This window comes from Caretta caretta, chromosome 4 (genome assembly GCF_965140235.1).
Source record: "Caretta caretta isolate rCarCar2 chromosome 4, rCarCar1.hap1, whole genome shotgun sequence".
NCBI lineage: Eukaryota > Metazoa > Chordata > Testudines > Cheloniidae > Caretta > Caretta caretta.
Window position 1 is genome coordinate 37,961,830 of NC_134209.1, and position 19,124 is coordinate 37,980,953.

General features: G+C 40.9%; 1 protein-coding gene across 1 annotated transcript in view; it reads left to right on the forward strand.

The window, feature by feature from the left end:
* The window catches only part of DAPP1 (dual adaptor of phosphotyrosine and 3-phosphoinositides 1), a 45,478-nt gene that overhangs the window by 8,140 nt on the left and 18,214 nt on the right, over positions 1-19,124 (forward strand). The window contains exons 2-3 of the mRNA XM_048846623.2: positions 11,718-11,840; positions 15,637-15,770. Coding sequence (XP_048702580.1) covers positions 11,718-11,840; positions 15,637-15,770 — 257 coding nt within the window. The remainder of the gene's footprint in view (positions 1-11,717; positions 11,841-15,636; positions 15,771-19,124) is intronic.

Here is a 19,124-nt window from a genome sequence, read left to right on the forward strand (position 1 = left end):
GAACAACCATACTGTATTGTTCAGTTTTACGAGCAACCTCCATTCCCGAGGTGTTCGGAATGCTGAGGTTCTACTGTACATTACAGAACGTAATTCAACGTCTTCTGTGAAGAGCAGACTGAGGTCTTTGAAGTCATTTTCCAAAGTGTACAGGACTTGCCAAACCAGTTCCACTCACCCAGCGTACATTCCACTCTCTCTGACCTATTGTGCACCCTGGAGAGCTGCAATACCATGGAACGGATCAAGCAATTTCATCAGGTTGAATTGGTGACAAAGCCAACTGTTGGAATGGTGCGGCATGAAGATGGTTGAGCTTCAGTTGCTTTTTATTCGATTTGTCAGGACTGCTAATTGGAATTTGCACCTTGCAGCACTGGAAGACTTCATGAAATACTTTTTTGCTTTAGATGAACTATTCTGCGATGATTGCCTGGTACCTCACTGAAATAAGAGGTGTAGAAAAGTCTGATCTGGACATATGGGAAGAATTTCAAAAAGGAAATTGGGTTGTTAAAAGGTCGACAGTTCCCTTCTGTGCTCTTAGCTCAGATGAAGCCTTAGAACATGAAAACAGAGCAATGAAGGTCGTTGGGGGCTGGTGGGCATAACACAGCATCCAAATGCTCTCCGCTGTTTTTTTCTGACAGCTCCAGAACTCCACTGAATTTGGAATGAAACATTAATCGTGACTGGGATGACCTGACCAGGGGTGGGCAAACTTTTTGGCCCGAGGGCCATATCAGGGTTGCAAAACTTTATGGAGGGCCAGGTAGGAAAGGCTATGCCTCCCCAAACAGCCTGGACCCCGCCCCCCTATCAACCCCCTCCCACTTCCTGCCCCCGTCAGAACTCCCGACCCATCCAACTCCTTGTCCCCTGACCGCCCCCTCCCGGGACCCCTGCCCCAACCACCGCAAGGGACACCACCCCCACCCAACCCCCCCTGCTCCCAGTCCCCTGACTGCCCCGACCCCTGTCCACACCCCTGCCCCGACTACCCCCCGGGACCCCAACCCCTATCCAACCCCCTTTCTCCCCGGGCTCCTTGCATATGGCCCTTCACAGTACAGCTTTCTCTAACACAGCTTCCTCTGGCCAATCCTCTTTTCACCCCGGCACAGTCACTTTTCACCCCTTCTTCTCTAACCACTTTCCAACTGCCCACTGCAGGCAGATTCTGAGCTCGAGCGGCCCTCTCCCGGGCGCTCTCTCTCTCCCCAGGACAGCGCTCCGTGCTGCTGTACCACGGCTGTCGCAGGTGCTAGGGCCAGGGCCCGGGTTACTACGGTAACACCTGCCAAGATTTGGCTGAACACTTGGTTAGGAGGCTGAAGAGAAAATACTAGACCTGTGACAAAGTCCATCTAATCAATTCAAAATATTACCAGAAAGACAAGGCCAAGAAGCGTTCCAAGCAGGTGCTTGGGGCGGCAGTTAGAAAGGGGTGGCAGTTCCCCTGGCCACAGCGGCAATTCGGCGGCGGCTTCTCCCTTTGGCCGTCCGCGGCGGCAGTTCTTTGCACTGCTTGGGGCGGCAAAAACTGTAGAGCCGGCCCTGGAAGAGACTCCTTGGTTTTGCATCTTTCCACGACAAAATCATTGGCTCCACAAACACCTGCGGTGTCACAATGAAGAAGCTACTGTCTCGTGCTCGCACAAAGGATGAGTTAACTGCATATCTTGCAGGAAAAATGCTCCAGCATGCGAAGAATTGCCCAGAGAATTTTGTCATTGCATGGCCGAATGAAATTTCCGCCTCTTACTGTTCAATGGAGTTTCTTCGTAGTTCCCATGAGGAGGCCAACATTAAAATTACGTTGTATGCCATCAATGCCACAAAGAGATGATACTAAATTCCGAATTATTACAACACATGTTTGAGTGCTCTCTGTGAGACAGTACCCAAGACTTCGGCCAGATTCAGTTTTTGTGCCTGCAGTTGGGGGACAGCACTGCTGTTTATCCCTCAGAGATGTGTTCCTATCAGTTGGACTATTAGAAGAGGCCAGACTGCCAGGTTTCCATTTCCTTTCAGAGTGACACACTACTGGCAGGTTGGCTAGAAAGACCAAATTATCCCACTGGAAGGCATTTGATTCAGTCTCTGAAGACTCTCTCTCTCCTCACTCTGAAGGTGCTCAGAATGGCTGAGACAGTCGCTGAGGAGGTCATAAATGCACTGGAGGCATTCATATGCTGAGTTTACTGTTTGAAGACCGATATTATGACACTTGCAGAGCTACGTTGGTGAATGGTTTCCAAACAAGCAGGCATATAGAGAAAAATTACCACTGACAAGGTATGCATTTATTCCAGCTATCAAGAGGGTAAATTATCAAGCAATGGAATGGCTCCAGAAAGGGGAGGACAGCTTTGGATGTGCTCAATCAATCAGGCATGAATGGGTCTTGGAGGATGGACTGACCACACCAGCTGCGGGTGAAATACCATGTGCTCCCCAATTAATCCTTCAGATAATCTAATGCTCAGGTGCAAAGACCAAATGTTCCCTCTGCAAATGTTTGGCCAACAGCCTGCCTTGTAGTTTGGCACAGACAAGGATTGATGTGATAATGTGCCCTAGATGGAAATGACATAGATGATGGCTTTGATGAATAAATGTTTTCAGTCCTACATGGCAAGGCTAGCTTCCCTAGGATTACCAAAGGTCAATGTCTTTTTGGTGTAAGCAGTGCATCTCTATGTTAAAGTACAATTTTAAAATGTTGATTTTAAAATCATTTTTTCAAATACATCTACATAATTGTTCTAGATTTGTCATATTTGGTACGATTGTGTTTGTGGGAGAAAGGGCTTTCGAATGACACCCAACTGGACCCATTTCTGATGACACTGTATTATCAAAATTTCCGCCAAGTGGAGGACCTGGAGCTGGGAGACAGAGGATGGGTGAGTGGGACAGTGAGTCCCCCCTGCCATGTTGCAGACACCATTGAAATGATGGTTCTGTAGATCTTTACAAATCAAATGACAGCTCCCTTATCTTTCTGTCACTAACTTGCCCAGAGAATGAGATTTTACTGCACTATGCTGCCAGACTCTTTACACTAAGGATGAAAGAATCTTCAGGCTGGTAAGATCTTGGGGACAGGAGAGAATCTTGGGTCAGTCTTGGTGTACGTGGGGGGATAGGAGGAGGACACCTCCACACCATGTCATTTTCAATTCAAATTCTCTTTTATAGAGTATAGCTGTGAAAATTCACCTGATTGGGGAGGAGGGGGGAAGATCCCTGATGGGGAGCCATGTGTAACCCACATCCCCTCAGTGCAGTGCTCTGTCCCCTTCACTTGATAGCTGGGCCATGTAGAGAGATTCATAAGCCTCAACTAACAAAGGCTCTTTTAGTTTAGGGAAGAGGCTCATGCATTAAGATCTAGACTCCCAGGTTCACTCCCTGCTGCCAATGACACGTTAATAGGTGCAATATCACATTGCTGCTTCACAAAATGAAATGGCGAAGCGACCCAAGTGCATAGTGATTGGTGTTGCTAAGAAGACACTGCCTAAATTCTTATTATGTGGAACTATGTGGGTGTTCTGATTTACCACTAGTTTCTCTCCATTAAGTCTTATCACTGAGGTAGATATTCTGCTCAAGACACAAAAAACGTGATGGGGTACAGACAAGCCCGTTCTTGCAAAAAATGTTATCTGAGACAAGTATCATTCCTGAGAGATTAAAAAAAATTGGAAGAAAAGCTACTTCTCATATTTGTCTGTACAGTGCCTGTCACCATGCTAAGTACATAAGACTAACATGTTGTCTACACTGGGATTTTAACCACCACTGCAAACTCCTAGCACAGACACAATTTGTGCTATTGCACAGCTTACCCTGTTCGACAACAGGAGTTTGCACTGGTGGCTAAAAGCCAAGTGTAGATAAGACTTTAGAACAAGGCTGAGCTCTGTTCTTGCCTTTCAGGGGAGCTATCTCTTGTCATCTTTTATGTGAACAGCAGCTCCAGTAAAGCCTATCCTATCACTAATTTAATCTGTAAAACAGTAGGGTAGCAGAAGGTGACTAATTCCTGAAAAGAAAAGGAGTACTTGTGGCACCTTAGAGACTAACCAATTTATTTGAGCATGAGCTTTCGTGAGCTACAGCTCACTGAGCTGTAGCTCACGAAAGCTCATGCTCAAATAAATTGGTTAGTCTCTAAGGTGCCACAAGTACTCCTTTTCTTTTTGCGAATACAGACTAACATGGCTGTTACTCTAATTCCTGAAAGTTATTCTCCTCTGAAGCAAGAGAAGTCAGTGCTCATTATTGCTATGTACATACTAAAAAAAAAAAAAAAAAAAAAAAAAAAGCCAGCATCAGACCAGTACCGTCCTTGATCAGAATCAAAAATAAATGTTGTTCCCTCCCTGAATGAGCAGGGAAAATCTCCTATCAGAGGATGAGCCTCCAATAGTAAATTCATTAAAAGCGCTCTTAGACACTCACATACTGTACCATGGTTACGAGCCTGGGATAAAGAGATGAGGTTACCCAGGGTAACAAGTAATTGAAGCAACAAACAGATGACAACAAGAATGTCCTTCTGGCAAAGGTGAAAAAATGAAGTTCTGTATCACAGAAGCTGAGTGATGAATAGTGGAGAGCCCAGACTAAAAAATAAAGCAGGAATCAAGAAATTGAAAATTAACTGAAGAGCTGAGGTTTTGCTGGGAGAAACGAGACCTTTTGGAGAAACAGTAACATCCAATAATGTACATCTATTAGACCTACTGGAAGACTTCCAAGGCCAAAGAGTCAGGGTGAACGTGCCCAGGAGAGGCACTAATTCAGCACAGCTTCCGGGCAGGGGAGGGGTCCTGTGTAAATAAGGTTGTAATTTAAAGCGGCTTTCCCCAAATGGAGGATGGTGGTGGGACTGTTACTTGGGTTCCCTTGGGGATCATGCCGTGGCTGGACACAGTGGTCCCCTGAGAGCATATGTGTTTGTGTGCGCACATGCCAGTTAAGCCTAAAATAAATTTCTGGAGCAACGTATTAACATTACCAGGACTCAGTATAAGTTTGTTTGTCTGAGAGCATCACCTGTCTCTTTGGTTATGTTTCCAAGAAATGACTTTTGTGGAAATGATGAGACAAATAAATAAGATTGCATGGTCCCTCATTCCTCCTCTCTAAAAACAACCTTCCTTCTCTCCTCATATTGTACGTAGGATTTATCACAGACAAAGGGGAGCTCATTGTAAAAATATTAGTACCACATAAATGAATGGCAGTGAAGATAGCTATGGCACTAGAATGCCTTCATCTCTCTCTTCACACAAAGCCCTCCAAAGAAGCCAAAGCAGGCTGTGTGTCCCTGGCTGACCTTCAGTACAATACGTCTGCAGCGTGTAGAGCTCTGTTTCTGGAACATTACTCAGAGAAGCAAACTATTTATTCTGAGTAAAGTAGGGGAGTTATTTTTGGCGGGACCTTCCCAAAATCACTCTGATGACTCTCAGAGGTGTACAGAATCCAAACCATGGTGCAAATTCAAACAAATATTACATAAGATGCCTTTCAGTGTATTCAAAGAAAGCAAATTATTGGCATTACATGTGGCTGATCTTAGTGATGCATTCAAAGAGACAGATACTTTAACAGTGAACAGTCCTTTCATTTTATATCATACTAGCAGCAATATTAATTTCCTCCTAATAACATTAGCAGTACTTGTTTTAAATTACCAGTGAAGACTATAAATTGCCTTCTCCATCTGCCTATTGTTTCCCTCGCTTGGCCCAATCCCTTCTGTATTTAAGAAGCCACTGAGCTGTATGGGATTCCCTAATCCAAACAGTTGTCTGCTTCAGGCATCACATAGAATGAAAACAGAGATTAAGTTAAAATTGACCACCCAGGGTAAAGTTCTTTTGATCCAGCTCTCCTAGCTGAGTGTACTATATTCACACCCAAAAGATTTATTTATCGTCAATGTGTGAATAACAAGTGTACTGTAGTCTGCGGATATGTTTAGAATGGATTGTTTATTCACATAAGAACAGCTATACTGGGTCATCAGTGGTCCACCTCACCCAGTATCCTATCTTCTGATAGTGGCCAGTGCAAGCTGCTTCAGAGGGAGTGAACAGAACAGAGAAATTATAGAGTGATCCATCCCCTGTCATCCAGTCCCAGCTTCTAGCAGACAGAGGTTTAGGGACACCAAGAGCATGGGGTTCCATCCCTGCCCATCTTGGCTAATAGCCATTGATAGACCTATCTTCCATGAACTTATCTAATTCTTTTTTGAACCCAGTTATACATAACCATGACTATACTGCTTTTCTTCAGTCAAATTTAAGGGGGCTGGTTAACAGTTTATTTCCAAATGGGGTTTTCCTGAAGATGCACAAATCGAGCTGAAAGTTATTTGTATTGTCAATAAATAATGGCTCTGGGAGGCTCCTCGGGTTAATTCAGGATACTTTAATGAGCTTTGTGTGATTAAATTTGTGCAGAAGTAGACAAGTTCACTGTGAGAGACAGTAAAAGGATGTCTGGATCCTGTTTCAATACTGTATCAACAACTATCATTGACTATGTCTGCACAGTGCCTAGCACAATGGGACAAGCGAGGCTCCTAGGCAGTACTGCAGTAGAACTAAATTAAGAACAATATAAAAATGTGGAGTGTCATTGGGTTTAATACGTCTTCGTTATATATTTAACATTAAAATATTTCTATGGATTGTTAAACTGAGGTTAGTGCAGTTCGGAAACTGATCTGTAACCCTTTCACAGGGGGACAGCCCCATGGCTCGTGTCACACATGAACTCCCTTTGCAAACAGGTGACCCGCACTAGCAGCAATGCCAAGTGTAATTAAAAACTTTTTTGTCAAGTACATTTCATAGCGGATTTGTACCGAGATGAATTCTGACCTTTTGAACATCTACACTGCTGACTTGAGGAAAACAGTTACGATGACTGAGAGCAAACCATCTATTTATATGCATAAATGGCCTTTTACAGACTTTCCTGGCGATAGTTGGATGAAAATATTTGATTTGTCTGCAGGCTTTAACCAAAATAAAATAAAAACGGTTGTCCCTAAATATATGCAGTAGGTCAAAGAAAACAGATTTGAGTGACCATTTCAAGGATCAGTCAATAATAAAGATTTCCAGATTACTGAGACCTTTCATTGTGTCAGAGAGCAAAAAGAAGAAAGAAAGTAATTCTACTAAGTCTGACACAGTTGCTTTGGTAGCAGCAGCTAATTGATATTGCCACATCCATTTTTACTTTCTTTATGAGCTGACCAGGATTTCAGGGACTTTTGTTTGTGTGGGGGCTTTCTTGGCATACAAACACCTTGCAAAATAACCCCTCAACCTAAAAGCCAAAATACATCCAGTCAAAGGTGTGAGAACATTTTGAACAAAAACTAGAAACCCCATTTTATGAATGTTAAATTTTTCCATTTAATTTTCCATATTTTTAGAAAGGTCCCATTTCATCAAAACTATTTCAATATTTGTGCTCGAAAAGAAACTGTGTTTGAAAGTGAAAATGGCTTTTTATTCAAAATACTTCTATTTTTAAATCTCAGAAAGAAGGCCTTCTGAAACTTCTCATTTCTTTTGAAGGAACAATAGTGTACATGACCAACTTCAAGTTTAACATGCCTTCAATGTGAAAATAAATATTTTCTGGAAATTTTAGGGGGAAAACCTGTGTTTCTTGATCACAGAATGAAGTGAGGAAGCATTTTATATGAAATTTCACCAAAAAATGTTGCCCTTTCTTCCAGCTCTAGAAGTGGGTACGTGTTTATACTGGTCTCATCACCATGGTATTGGAACAACACAGATCTGACCTTTGACTGTTAGTTATTCTGGGGCTTGGTTACAAAGCACGTTTTGACTAACAGGTGTTTTAAAGGATGATGCTTTGATCTTTAAATGTACATTATGTTTTATTGCATACTGTGTAGTGTGTAGGTGGTTCTCTGAGCAGGTCCAAAACCCAAACAATCTTGGTAGTGTTAAGTTTCTATCTGCATTAGGTTTCATTGGGGTCTTGTCTTCCATAGAGCTTAAAATTGTGAAGTCTTTTTTAATAAGGAGACATACAGACTAACTGGCCTTTGCTTCTTCAATAGGCTTCAAGAAGCAATCTTAAATTATCATTAAAACTTCATAGGAAGTGTCCATTTAAATACTGAACTGCAATTACGAATGAGGAGAAAAAGGGGACACATTGTTACCATGTGTCAGGTTAGGGACTGCTGTATCATGAATGCCAGGAAATCCGGTGGTCCAACTTCTGCTTTCAGTTACATTGGTCTAAATGCATTGTTGGTGTAGCTGAGAGCATAAATTTGTCCCAATAACTTTTCTTATATATACACACAGAGCAAAGAAAGGAAAAACAAAAACAAGAGCCCTGCTAAACTCAGATTTCCTTAGGTTTCAAAACAAAATGCTAACTCAATACATGCCTAGCATGTCCTCTAAATCACAATTGTCTCTCAAGACACCCACAGTATCACTAGTAATTTATTTATTAGCAGGAGTACAGTTTCACTTGCCAGGGTATATGGACTGGCTACCTCCTGAGAGCCCCCTTGTGGCTAGGGTGGCTCTGCAGTACCCTGCTTCATTCCCTCTCACCAGGGATCCTCAATAAATTCCACAAACAGACTTCTCTCTCTTCAACACCCATCCGTAGGGCCTGGGTTTATTAACATCAAAGTTCAGAACAAAACTCAAAGTCTGCAAAGTTCAACTCAATTCCCTGCTTTTAGCAGACCACTCCCAGACCTTCCGAGCTGGGGTGTGTGTGTGTGGGGGGGTCTTTTCTTCTCCCCGGGAATCTGCTGTTGGCAGCTCTTCCAAAATCCCAGGCTTCTGTCTTGCCTGGTGCTCACAGCCCTCCCTAGCTGGTCAAGAGTCCTTTGCAGGAGCCTCCTGCTCACTGCCACTCTTCTACAGTCCCTGTCACAGCTTCCTCTCTCTGTTTCCCTATGTTTATAGAGACCAGCTGCCCTCTATCAAATGCCATGTGAAGCTGTTAATGAGGCACAAGTGGTCTGGACCAGTTCCCTCTTACGGGGCCCAGTCTACCATGTGACTGTCAGATATTGTATTCTCTCCTCTCCCACTCATTTTTAGACTTTTTATACAGGGACAGGGCCTTTAACAGGGGTTGGTAGTCTGGCCTGCGTGGTCGGTGCCCTTTTTGGTATCCGGTCTACCGTTAAGTTGTACCAGGACAATTTTTGTGAGATCTTCCCATTTATTCGGTGCCCCTTTTCTTTCTGATTTACTCTATTCTATGTTACCTTCCTCCAGAAATTTAAGCCAGGTTACCTACATCCCACAAATAGTGCTCAGAACTTTGCAGGATTCAGTCCTGGCTATAGAAGGACTAAACATTTTTAGATGAAATTTTAGATTTCACTCTCTTCCCCTCTGCTGCAAAAAGTTATACTTCCTCCACTGAATATTTTAATTGAGACAGTTCTATTTGTCTGCAGTTTGTTTAGTGCAGGGAGTCGTGAGCTGTCAGCCTCCACTCCAAATCACGCTTTTCCTCCAGCATTTATAATGATGTTAAATATATAAAAAAGTGTTTTTAATGTGGGGGGCGGGGGTCGCACTCAGAGGCTTGCTGTGTGAAAGGGGTCACCAGTACAAAAGTTTGAGAATCACTGGTTTAGTGATATGGATGAATGGTGTTGCTGAGATGATGCGTTAATGTACAGGGTTTTTCTTAACACCCTTGTCTTTTTGGTTACAATAGTATGTGCTGCATGAGACATTTGCCCAAAAGAAGAAGTGTACCAGAGAAAAAACATTTCAGGAAATACAGATTTAGAAGATAGTAGACAGAGCTTAAAAAGGGTAAAGAAATGTCTTCCACCTAAATCAATGTCTCTTGCAGGATGGAAGGAAAAATATTATAGAAAGTTAAACTCAGATTTTTGTAGAAACTACAACAACCAATGAGCTGTGAATAAGTATTTAGAGGGACACTGTCAACCTGAGGTATTTTTAAAAAAAAAAAATTAAAGTTCATTTTCTGAGAGAGCACCTTTTAAACAGTCTACCTGGATTTTTTTTAATGGGTTTTTCTGCTTGCCTATTGATGTCTGAAAGGGTCTTTTCACTTAGTCTCTATACACAGAGTGCTGTCAAATGCATAAAGTGCACAAACTGAGAAAATATAATAAAGAGTCATTTGTGGTTCCCTTTCAGCATAAATAATCTTCAGCATTCCCTGAGTCAAAAGAGCGAGAGGCACACAATACAATACTATTAGCTTTTCCATCGGAGGATCTTCCCTTCTTAATACCCATGCTGAGAGGCTGTTTCTCATAATGCATCTCATGTAAACCTGTGATTTACATAATCTAGTGCATTAAATGTTGTCTGGCTCCACACGTCCTTTATTCCTCCATGGCCCTGGCCCAATGGAGGGAAATGTTGTGAAAAATATAGTAGCTCCCACTGGCTCAGCCCCACCTGAGTGAGACTGGGAGCCCCAGCACAGAGCAGCTGCTGCTGAGCTTTTTAAGTGAGCAGAATTGTATGACATCGGGCTTAAAATTCTCGCAGCTCATCACATCAGGGCTCCCAACGCTGTGAACACCAGTGGCGCTCCACAGGTGGCAGATTGGCTTGTGATTTTATACGCTATTTGTATCCAGCCTTAACCCCTTGTTAATGTAAATAAATCCAATCGGGGTGCACATCTCACCACCTGTGTTTTCACTGTCCAATGCTGAATGCTTACTGATGCCTTTGGAGTACAACCATTGCTTTTATGAGAGGAGACTTGGCTTGTTGAGCCTAGCAAAAAGCAGGCTGAGAGGAGATGGATCAAGGGGTACATATCAGAGAGGTGAAGAGCTATTTAAGCTAAAGGACAATGTTGGCACAAGAAGCACTGGAATGGTTCAGTTATGGTACAGTGGCTTAAAGCGACACATCACGACAATCCCCCTTTCTGAAGGTGGACGTTCACAGTCCTGGAGAGACTGTAACTATTGGTGAAAACAGCAGTAACTTGTGGGTGGATTTCCAATCAGAAATTGACCTAGACTTGAAGGAAGCGTGCTGCAGAAACCAGAGCGCTCACGAGCTCCTACCCTGCCCTGATTTGGGTCGGTCCCCCACAATGCTCCTGTTTACTATGGTGTCTGGAGGTCCAGTTTGAAGTACTATCAGGAGACTAAGTTGAGAGAACTCGGATTTTTTTCCCCATAATATGCCACAATTTGCTACCCCCTGCACCATTCAATGGAAGGAAACAAGTGGCTTTATAGTCAGAACATTTGAGGGTTTCAAACAAAGTCTGAACCAGTTCCTTGGAAGAAGTAACTGAAGGAGAAGTTGGATATTTAAAACCATCCCCCTTTTGAGATATAACTGAACAAAATAGCTAGACTCCCCCTCCCAACCCCCCAAAGTCAGAATTGTGTTAATTTTTTACTGAGCCAGTTTCTTTCAGACTTCCCAAAGGGAGTCTCCTCTTGAAAATTTCCAGGCCAAAAGGAGTTATCCTGCAAAATGTGTGCGTGTGTGTGTGTGTGTGTGAGAGAGAGAGCATGTATGTGTGAATATTGAGGGTTATAATAGAGAGCTGGTTGCAGCCCCAACTATGGAGTTATTACTGCTTCACAACTCACTACATGTCAGCCAGAATTGAGTGAAGCTTTAACCTTTATGTCTTGCTAGGTGGTACCACGATAATCTCACCCGCCATGCAGCAGAGGCTCTTCTTCTTTCCAATGGATGTGATGGAAGCTATCTCTTAAGGAAGAGTAATGAAAGGAATGACTTGTATTCTCTCTCAGTAAGGTACAATATGCTGAATTAACTTACATGACTTCACATTACTACTAATTTTAAGCATCCTTCACTTACCACCATGTTTATTTGCAATAGTAATGCACTTTATTAACTGGTAATAATCACATTAATAGTTTCTGTGATCTGGTAATCAAAAAAAGGTTTGAAACATCCCATCACCTAATATTTGTGCCCAACTTCAGAGGTCCATAAGAGTTCATCTTGCTGAGAGATACTTCATTCCATGAACTGCTTTAAAATTAAACATTGTACAATCACTCAAAACCCTCTATAATGGTAAAATCAATTAGATTAGCAGCCATAATAATAAAGAGAGGCAGACTGAAGTGAGCAGAAAGACTCCATGGTGAAAAGTTGCTGACCCCTGGTCTGGAGTCATTGTAATATATTGCACTTTGAAACCAAGGTCAGTTGCACTTGTGAAGCCCAGTTTCACAGTGGTGCAGAGCATCAACACCAGTGGTTTTCATCAGTGTATACACACCAGCACAAATATCTTCAGTACAGACATGTTCCCAGACTGTGAGCTTTGTGGGGCAGGGGAAGCCTTAAAAACAAACCCACAAACCTTCATCTATACAGTGCCTAGCACAATGGGGCCTCTAGGGACTACTACAACACAAACAATAAGTATCCATAACATGTGCCTAGTGTAAAAATCATGAAAAGGAAAACTCTCAGAAACAAACAGTTATTTCTTAATTTTTAAAGAATATAATTTCTCAGTGGCCTATTTTTACATTAGCAGAAAGAATTAAGCACTATTTGAACTAAGCCTCTGCCACTGGCAATTTCTCTAACAAAATCCAGGCCAGTTTTGCATGACAATCTGAAAGTTATATATAGTAAACCAGAAAATGTATTTAAAAGAGTTACTACTTGCAATAACTTAAGAATAAATTAAATATTTGTAAACAACTGATAAAAAGAAAATTGCTCCTTAAGTCTCATTTTATATCTACAAGACTGAGGTTCATGCTGGAAGGGTTTATTCATCCTTGAAAATTGTGAAGTGAATATTGATACAGTGTCATTGGTTTGTTACTTTGTTAGTTGAAATAAAAATCACAGGTCAGGATCCTTGGCCCTGATTCTTTACTCCGTTACGTCACTTTTATGCTGGTTTATCTCTATTGAAGTCAGTGGAGTCACTCCAGCACAAAAGCGGTGAGTGGAGTAGAGAATATTAAGTTTCACTGACAGCTCAGACTGCCCAGATCTTTTAGATGCCCAGTGATAGTTCCTTCAGAGATGCATGTAATAACAACTTATTATGCAGGGACATGCTGCATATCAGCTAGAGTACACGCTTTCCTAGTTACCCAACTGTTGTGGGGTAGCTGATTGCATTGTGAAAGAGAGGAAGAAATGCACAAAACAAACATCTAGCAAATTTCCTCTGTGGGAATGTATGTCCTGTTATTTAGAAGATGAAATCAGAGTAAGTCTTTGAATGATAGATTCTATTTTTTTAATTCTTATATAAGGCATCCAAAGATGACACTTCAGATGTATGAAAATAGGTTTCATGTGAAAAATTAGTATCCAAAACTCAGGATCAATGAGCATAATTAAATTTAGTCCTCAGAGTGCTTTACAGTTTGGCATAAATGTTTGCTTCCATTTTTGGATGATGTAGATCAGAAGATACCTCAGTAGAACTGGTCAAAATTTTTTAATCATAACTTTTTTAATACAAAAAATGCCTTGTCAAAGGAAATGAAAATTTTTAGCAGTAATGTATTTCCCTTGACTATTTTTTTATTTTTCAGCCAAATGAATTGAAAAAGTTTGATTCAAATAAAAATTTTCATTTTATTCCATTATACTGTCCCCTTTTTCTTTTCCCCACAGAAATAAAGGGAGGGGGAGGGAAAAGGGAGGAAAAGTGACAATTTTTCATTTGAAACAAAAATTTGGTTAATTGAAAGATATTTTCAAACAAAATGAAAAATGCTTGTTTAATTCTAAATTATGTCCTGGATGTTTTGATGAAGCTAATAAAAAAAAATGTTCATTACAAAATGAAAAGTTTAAATTTTGTTAAGATATTTTTCATGGAACATGCATAACATTTTCCAGCCAGCTCTATATCTTAGTGTATAGCTGATCTACTCTCCTGAATATCTTCTATCTGTCCTTTCACACGTACACACATGCCCAGACTTTATCAGTCATCATTAATGGCTTGCTTCAGTATGAAACTATGCTCAGATATCCCTTGATATTTTGATTGACATTAGCAGTGTGAAGCTAGTGAGTGGTTAAATTCACTAACTTTGAAGAGAAACTAAGCAATGAATAGAGCCTACTCTCATTGCCACACTTTATTTCCTGTGAAATTAGATGAAAACATGACCGCACTGTAGCAAGAAGCCACGACAGCATACATGCTAGTATGCTATTTGCACATGTCTTGCCTGCATTGTGTGATGGGAGGCTGAAGGCAGAAGGTCTTTTCAGCCACAAGAGCGGTGCTCTAAGGCCTATGAATGCACACTCTAGAGTGGCCAGCTGTGCTCAGAACATGGCTCTTTAACATAATTAAATATAATTAATAAGACACATTAAAATATATCAGGGATTGTAAGCATCCACTATGAAAAGTAGTTCCTACTAAATGATGAGAAAATAATAGGAGTTCATAACTCTCCCCTTTCTCCACTATTTTGAATATATTTGTTTCTTGTTTTTCTCGTAACCTTTTCTTTTAAAGATTCTCTGGTGCTATTGTTAACAAGATCCACGTTAACAGAAGAGAAATGCCTGCTCCAATGCCTCTGATATGAATTGCTTCGCTGCCTTATGTATGAATAACATCCAGTGAGGAAGTCAGGACTTGTATAGCTCTTTGTACATCAACAAGTTCTCCTGAATGGCACTGTACTGATAAAGATAAGACTCTCTTCCTGTGTGCATTTGTTTAGTGCCTAGCACAACAGACCCCCTATCCTGATTGGAGCCTTTGGTGGTGAAAGTAAATAGTAGGCCAAAAATTCTCAAACCTGGATGCCTAAAATTAAGCTCTAAATATAGATTTAGACACTTACATAAAGGAGGCCTGATTTTGAAAAGGTACTGAGTGCCTGTCACAAAGTGACTTCACTGTTAGATTAGGGAGACTTCTGGAAAAAAAAAAATCAGGCCACTTTTAAAAGTGCTTAATTTTGAAATTGTTATCCAATAAATAAAATGTGTACACTGAACAGAGAGATTATATCTTAAGAATTAGCAGTATGCAGTTCGACTGTCTTCTCGGCGCTCCACCAGGGCCGTGACCGACCCTGGCAGGGCTGATCTGAGGACCTCACTAAACCATCCAAATGGTAGTAGGGCCGGGCGGTGTGTACAAAGGGCAGTATTGCTACTAACTGGACAGGTATCCTGGTGGGTAGAGCAGGAGGCTAGGAGAAAGGACTCTTGGGTACACTCTGTTATTGACTCCCAATGTGACCTTGGACAAGTCACTTAAGCTTTCTGTGTTTTCATTACCCCATCTGTAAAACAGTGATAATACTTACCCTACCTCATAGTGGTGTTGCAACTCTTAATTAATAGGCCTGGCTTGCAGAGGTGTCAAGCACCTACAATTCGAACTGGAGTGAATGGGAGCTCTGAAATTGCGGTATCTTTGAAAAATCAGTCCCAACGTTCATAAAGCTCCAAGATCTAAACATGGTTGGTGCTGTGTAAGCACAAAGCAATAAGTGTTTACATTTTCCTCCAGAGACATTTTGTAATTTGCAAACTTTATGTATTTGGACAATTCTCTTTTTCCTTTTAGAGCAAGAGATTCTGTGAAACATTTCCATGTGGAGCACATGGGGTCTTCATTCAAGTTTGGCTTTAATGAATTTCCCAGCTTGAAGGAGTTAGTCATGCATTTTGCAAACCAGCCCCTAATTGGAAGCGAGACAGGTAAACAATGTGTGTCATATGTGTGAGTGTGGAGATGGCTTTAGGGAACCCACTTCATATTTACACCAGATAGTCATTTTTACTCAAAACCTGCCCAGATGTACCTCTTCAAATATTATTTTGTGTGTGCCAATGTTAAACATATCAGAGGTTTAGGTTTAGAGATGCCTTCTGCTTAATCTAAACACAAACCAAAGTCAGTAGCTTGTGATTTTACCAGCCTGGGACACAAGCCTGTTTTGGTGTCAGGGTAGAGCCAGTAACAGGATCTTGTCTCCAATCCCTGAGGCAGAGGCCTTTGCTTGGATCCATCCTGGAGAAAGGAGGGAACCGTAGCGATTTTAGGGAGCCACGTGGTAGAACTTTGTATCTATTAGAATCAGCTGGTGCCAGAAACAGGTTAGAACAGCTTGATGTGACACAGAACTATAGAAATTGCTCTCAGCAGTGAAGTCAATAGAGTTAGTTTTGATTTATTCCAGTGTTACTGAGAAAAGAACTGATTGCTGAGAACAGAAGATGGTCACATGATGATGATTACCAGTGAAATACCTGTGCTTATTATGCACTTGTCTAACAAGGTGATGTAGTGTGATTGTTTTAACCTAAGAAGCTTCTGTTGTTGCCTTGTTTTTGCTGCTAACACAATCTTAGCTCAGAAGAAGCATTTCAGAATGTGCATATGCTGAGGGGCATAGGACCCTTAATCTCCTCTCCCGCCGGCTTTTTATTTTACTAGATTAAGAAATACAGGGTTAAAAACTACAATTTGATGACTGTCCCAAAATAACATTTAAACATCTTCTCAGAAGAGGAGGCATGGAGGGAGGGGGCTGAGAGTAGAGGAAGGAGAGAGCTATGAAAGAGTTTATTTCCACTACTTCCCAGGCCAGAAATCCACACTGGTTTCCTCACCTCACCTGCAGTTTACATGCCCTATACTTCACCATTAACAAGTGATTTCCTCCGCTGAGGCAGAGCAGCCTGCTTGTTGACTTGCTCTGCCCTGAAACAGGAATTTAAAAAAAAAAAATATTAGCTTAATCAGTGTGTTATTTAACACAAGAGGAGCACAGACCATTTCAACAGACAGCTGCTGCTTGAATGGGGTCAAGGAGAAGGAGAAAGACTCTTCCTACCAGCAGATCATAAACCAACTCACTTGTAGGAATGAAATTTAAAACGCTGAGTTCAAATTTCTAGTACTAATTCTGAGAGAAAGAGGGGTGCTAAAAGTATAGGTTAGGTCTAGGTGCCAGGGACTCCTGAGCTCTAATCCTAGATTTGGCACTGTCGCTTCTGTGGCCTTGGGCCAGTCTTTCTTGTTGTGGTTTTCTTATCTCTAAAAAAGATTAAGGCTTACCTACCTCCACAGTGGAAATTGCTAGGATTAATGAACATTTGTAAGGCAGAAAACTGTTAATAATTTGTGTGTGCAAAAATATGCAAATAATTTGTATGTGCAGTAGTGGTATTTGTACATGTAAATGATCAGATAGATGCCTAAATGATTACCTCCAGGTGCAATTACTGTAATGGCATATACATCAATAAGTACGCACTCAAGCACTTCTGTATATTTGGGATCTAAGTATTAATCCAATCACAGGGTTAAAAAGGTTTATGTTTAAAATGCAACTAAACTATGAACCATGCTTCAAAGTACTAGTTCGCAGGAACTGTTTTGGTTTAAAGTTTAAGATGAAAATGTTTCAATCTAAATATCCATTTTGGGCTATGAGAAGATTCTTATCTGAAGTCAGAAATATATCAGCAAGTTTAACCTTTCAAATATTTCAGATGACATGTAGAAAATTATGATTTTTCCTTCCTTCACTCCATGTGTTACATCCATTAGTAAATAAGGATTTGGTGCTATATGATCTCTGCAAGCTGGATCCTTAGTGCTGAATGATGTGCTTGGCAGTTGGCTTAAAGCCCCCTAATCAGATTCTGCTAGCTCTGTGAAACCCGTCTCATCTGTCTAAATCAGACAGAGCTAGAGGCTGGAAATGGGTATTAAAGTATCTCGCCAACAAGCTTGTTCCCTTTCCACTTTCCTTGCCTATATGCCGCAATATACAGGAAGACAGAGCACCAATGCTGATTTCACATCCTGATATCCAGCCCGTTGAGCACTGCCATAATAAACATGATTAATAATAATAGCTGCCTGTGGGGTAATGGCTAATTTAATGGGACAGGAGCAGTAAGTTGTCTGTTCAAGCACAACCTTTTAAAAGAATTATAATACTTAGCTGTTATCCATAAGAAGGTAAATGTCATTAGGCCAAAATAGGTGAAGTATCTGGCCCAAGGTCAGAAAACATATCAGTGGCAGAGCTGGGAACAGAATCTGGTTCTGGCTCTCAGTCCATGCTCTCACTCAGTGATAGATAACGTGAGAACTTTGGCTCAGGCGCTAGCGGTCAGTAATTGTATAATCAATGGGTTTTTTTTTTGGTTTTTTTTAAATACTGGCATGGAATGTTATATGGTAAAATTGGCAGCTCAGCAATATGACGGAATAAACAAGGAACCTGAATTATTATATTCTCTGGCTGGTTTATAAACAAAGGACTTCACAAGCACATACTATCACCAACAGAGAAATAGAAATCATCTCCAAAGGCTCCCCATCCAATTTTCATTTTGCTACATTAAAAAGTACAGTTAGTGTAGGCTCTGAAAGGTTTTAGAGGTGCAGGAAAAAAATTCAAACAAACTCATGGTTCTCAAGCCTGGTTCTCAAGCCTAAGTTCCATGTTACTGGGAAAGGAGGGTGTAACTTAGTGGAGCTTGTCAACATTTTTTCAACAAAAAGTTCATTTATTTAAAAATAGACGACTTTTGAAAATATAAACTTTTGTGATCAATTGTCATTATCAGAAATTTTCACAAAAGAAGTCTAATTCAAAAATTTCCATTTACCAAAACTCAGGTTTTCAGTAAATGAAAATGTTTTCATTTATTAAAAAAATAAAAATCACTAAATGAAAATCGCTTGATGTTTTAGACAAATATTTTGCAAAAAGTTGTGAAAAATATATTTTTTAATGAAAAATGGGTTAATTTCAACCCGTTTAGAATGGAAACATGAAATATTTTATTGTACTCATTTTTTGACCAGCTCTAGTGACTTGTCTATGACACTAATGATTGCTTTGCGCTCACTTTTCAACGCTGTGTGTTTTTTAATGTAGTTCCAGTGACTAGGGCATCACACTGAGTCAGGAGAGTTTATTTCTCCTCCCACTCTATCACCGTCTCACTGTGAAACCTTAGCCAAGTCATTTAGATGTTCTGGGTTACCTATCTGTCAGGTGAGGAGATTACGAACCCAAGCTTTGTAAA